Below are 2871 nucleotides of genomic sequence, written 5' to 3' on the forward strand. Positions count from 1 at the left end.
TTTCTTTCTTTCTTTCTTTCTTTCTTTCTTTCTTTCTTTCTTTCTTTCTTTCTTTCTTTCTTTCTTTCTTTCTTTCTTTCTTTCTTTCTTTCTTTCTTCCTTTCTTTCTCTTCTCCTTTTTTTTTTAAAACCCTTACTTTCTATCTTAGAATCAATACTGTGTTCTTCCAAGGCAAAAGAACAGTAAGGGCTAGGCCAGGGGTCAGCAACCTTTTTGGTTGTGAGAGCCATAAACACCACATTTTTTTAAATGTAATTTCGTGAGAGCCATACAGTGCTCACAGTATGCGCTCCTGTAACAGTGCCTGAAAAAAAAATTGACTTTATGGCTCCTGCAGAAAGAGCCATATCTGGCCCTCAAAAGAGCCAGATATGGCTCGAGAGCCATACGTTGCCGACCTCTGGGCTAGGCAATGGGGCTTAAGTGACTTGTCCAGAGTCATGCAGCTAGAAAGTATCTGAGGTTAGATTGGAACCTAGGACCTTCCCTCTCTAGACTTGGCTCTCAATCCACTGAGCCACCTAGCTGTCTCCTCTCTCTTTCTTTTTGACTTCTTATTCCTTACACTTAACCCAACAGCATTTTAAGGACTAACAGAGAAAGAGAAATTTTTTATTTATGACATTGACCACCTGCACTCTGATAGCTTGGAAAGATTTCTAGAGAAAGTCCTAGAATTTCTAGAACTAGTAGTAGTGTTCACATCTGATTGAGAAGTTCTGATCAAATCTTCTTGAAAGAGCAAAAAAAAATCATGATCTAACCATGGTGTAAAACCAACGTTATGGTCAGTTTCCAAGATGGAGTTCATTTGGTTGGGGCACCAAACAGTGAAGCTGCATATAGTTTATTACCCAAGTTCAAGTCCTAGCATACTTCTCACTGTGTAACCATAAGTACAATTAAAAAACAAAACAAAACAAACCTTTTGATACCTTATATTCCCTATCTGTAAAATAGGGATAATAACGTCTGTCTTTACCCACTCTGTAGGAGTAGGGTAGACAGACCTTTACTTCTGCCTGTTCTCATTGAGCTCTTTGAAGGCAGGGACTATCTATCTTCTTAAATTTACATTTACATCAGTTTGCCTTTTCGTGTGTTTGATAAATAGGATATAGTTGATGAAAATGGAAATATGTAAAAGAAATCAGTGTTAACAAAGAGAAATAAAATAATGTGTTCCAATGTTTTTCTACTTTAAAATTTAAAAAATTATTGTGTTCTCTCAGCAAAACTTCTTCTCTGATGACCTTCACCCAATGGCATCCAGTTTGGTGAACAAAAGTAACTTCCCCCTCAATGACAGCATCTGCTCCATTCACCATCCTTCCTCCATCACAAGAGTGACCCTGTTGTTATTCTACTCCATCCTCTTGGTCATCAGCTCCTTTGGGAACATTCTGGCCATTTACATTGCCTCTCAAAAGAAGAAGATGAACTCAACAGACCTCTACTTGATCAACTTGGCTGTGTCTGACATCCTTTTTACCTTGGCTCTGCCAGGAAGGATCATTTACTACATCTTAGACTTCAATTGGCCTTTTGGTGACTGGCTCTGTAGGGTGATAGCCTTTGTGTTCTATGTGAATACCTATGGTAGTGTCTACCTCATGACATGTATCAGCATTGACCGATATATTGCTGTGGTTCACGCCCACCAGAATCACAAATTCCGCCATGCTGGCTGGGCAAAGTACATCTGTATTGTGGTCTGGAGCCTGGCATCCTTGCAGACAATGCCAGTGCTCTTTCTGCCCTTGACCAAGAAGATGGGTGACAAGCTGAGCTGCATGGAGTATGCCAGTATCGAAAAGATTCTCAGTCTGCCCCTTCTGCTTCTGGGGGGTTGTGTCCTAGGCTTCTTTGGGCCAATGGGGATCATATTATTTTGTTATGTTAAAATTACCTTAAAGCTATGTAGGATAGCTCAAGAAAACTCAGTGACGAGCAAGAATGAGCACCAGAAGAAGGCTTGTTTAGTTATTCTGCTGGTGCTAATGGCAGTGATCATCTGCTTTAGTCCTTACCATTTTAATATTAGCCAGTTTATGCTTAGAGAACTATTCTATCAGGCCACCTGTGCTGAGCAGAAAGCTTTTAAGGTGTCTCTTCAGGTCACAGTTTGTTTTATGAACATGAATTGTTGCATTGACCCCATAATTTACTTCTTTGCATCCCAAGGCTATAAGAAACAGTTCCTCAGGATTTTTAAACCCAGAATTTCAACACCTTTCTCCTCTACTGGAAAAAACTCTTCAGAAACAAACAGTAACAACCATGGAGTTGACTCTGTGCTGGGTTAGTGGAGACTATGGCCCAATATAGAGGTTATTAATTTCATGGACCCCTTTGGCAGTCTAGGGAAGTATACAGTCCCCTTCTCAGAATAATGCTCTTAAATGTAAAAAATAAAAGACATGGCATTACAAAGGAAACAAACTATCTTGAAATATAATTATTAAAATCTTTAAAAAATATATAACCAAATTCATGGACCCCAAATCAAGAACCCCTGAACTGGCATAGCTTAGTGACACAATTAATTGAATATCAGACTTTGAATCAGGAAGGTCTGACTGGACCTTGCCTCAAATACTTACTAGTTGTTTGAGTCTGGGCAATTCTCTTTCTTGCTTTCCACCTCAGTTTCCTTTTTTTGTAAAGTTAGGATAATGATAGCCCATAGTTTATAGGAATACTGGGAGGATCAAGTGAGTTAGCATAAGTAAATTACTTTGCAAACCTTTAATTGCCATGCAAATGTTGGCCGTTATTTTAATATTGCTGCCCTTAACATAAAATATCACCAGGTTTCTGCTTACCACTGGGTTTGACTTCCCTCCTCACTTTTGGTCTTCGGATTATCT

At 39.1% G+C, this 2871-nt stretch overlaps 1 protein-coding gene across 1 annotated transcript; it reads left to right on the top strand.

The window, feature by feature from the left end:
- Positions 1-1263: 1263 nt before the first annotated feature.
- LOC123242868 (G-protein coupled receptor 183-like) lies at positions 1264-2307 on the top strand. Its single transcript, XM_044670979.1, has one exon. The coding sequence runs from the start codon at positions 1264-1266 to the stop codon at positions 2305-2307; it is 1044 nt and encodes a 347-aa protein (XP_044526914.1).
- Positions 2308-2871: the final 564 nt, after the last annotated feature.

This window comes from Gracilinanus agilis, chromosome 3 (assembly GCF_016433145.1).
Source record: "Gracilinanus agilis isolate LMUSP501 chromosome 3, AgileGrace, whole genome shotgun sequence".
NCBI classification, from domain to species: domain Eukaryota; kingdom Metazoa; phylum Chordata; class Mammalia; order Didelphimorphia; family Didelphidae; genus Gracilinanus; species Gracilinanus agilis.

Coding starts and splice junctions, on each gene's coding strand:
- LOC123242868 (XM_044670979.1), top strand. CDS start 1,264: ATGGCATCCAGTTTGGTGAACAAAAGTAACTTCCCCCTCAATGACAGC.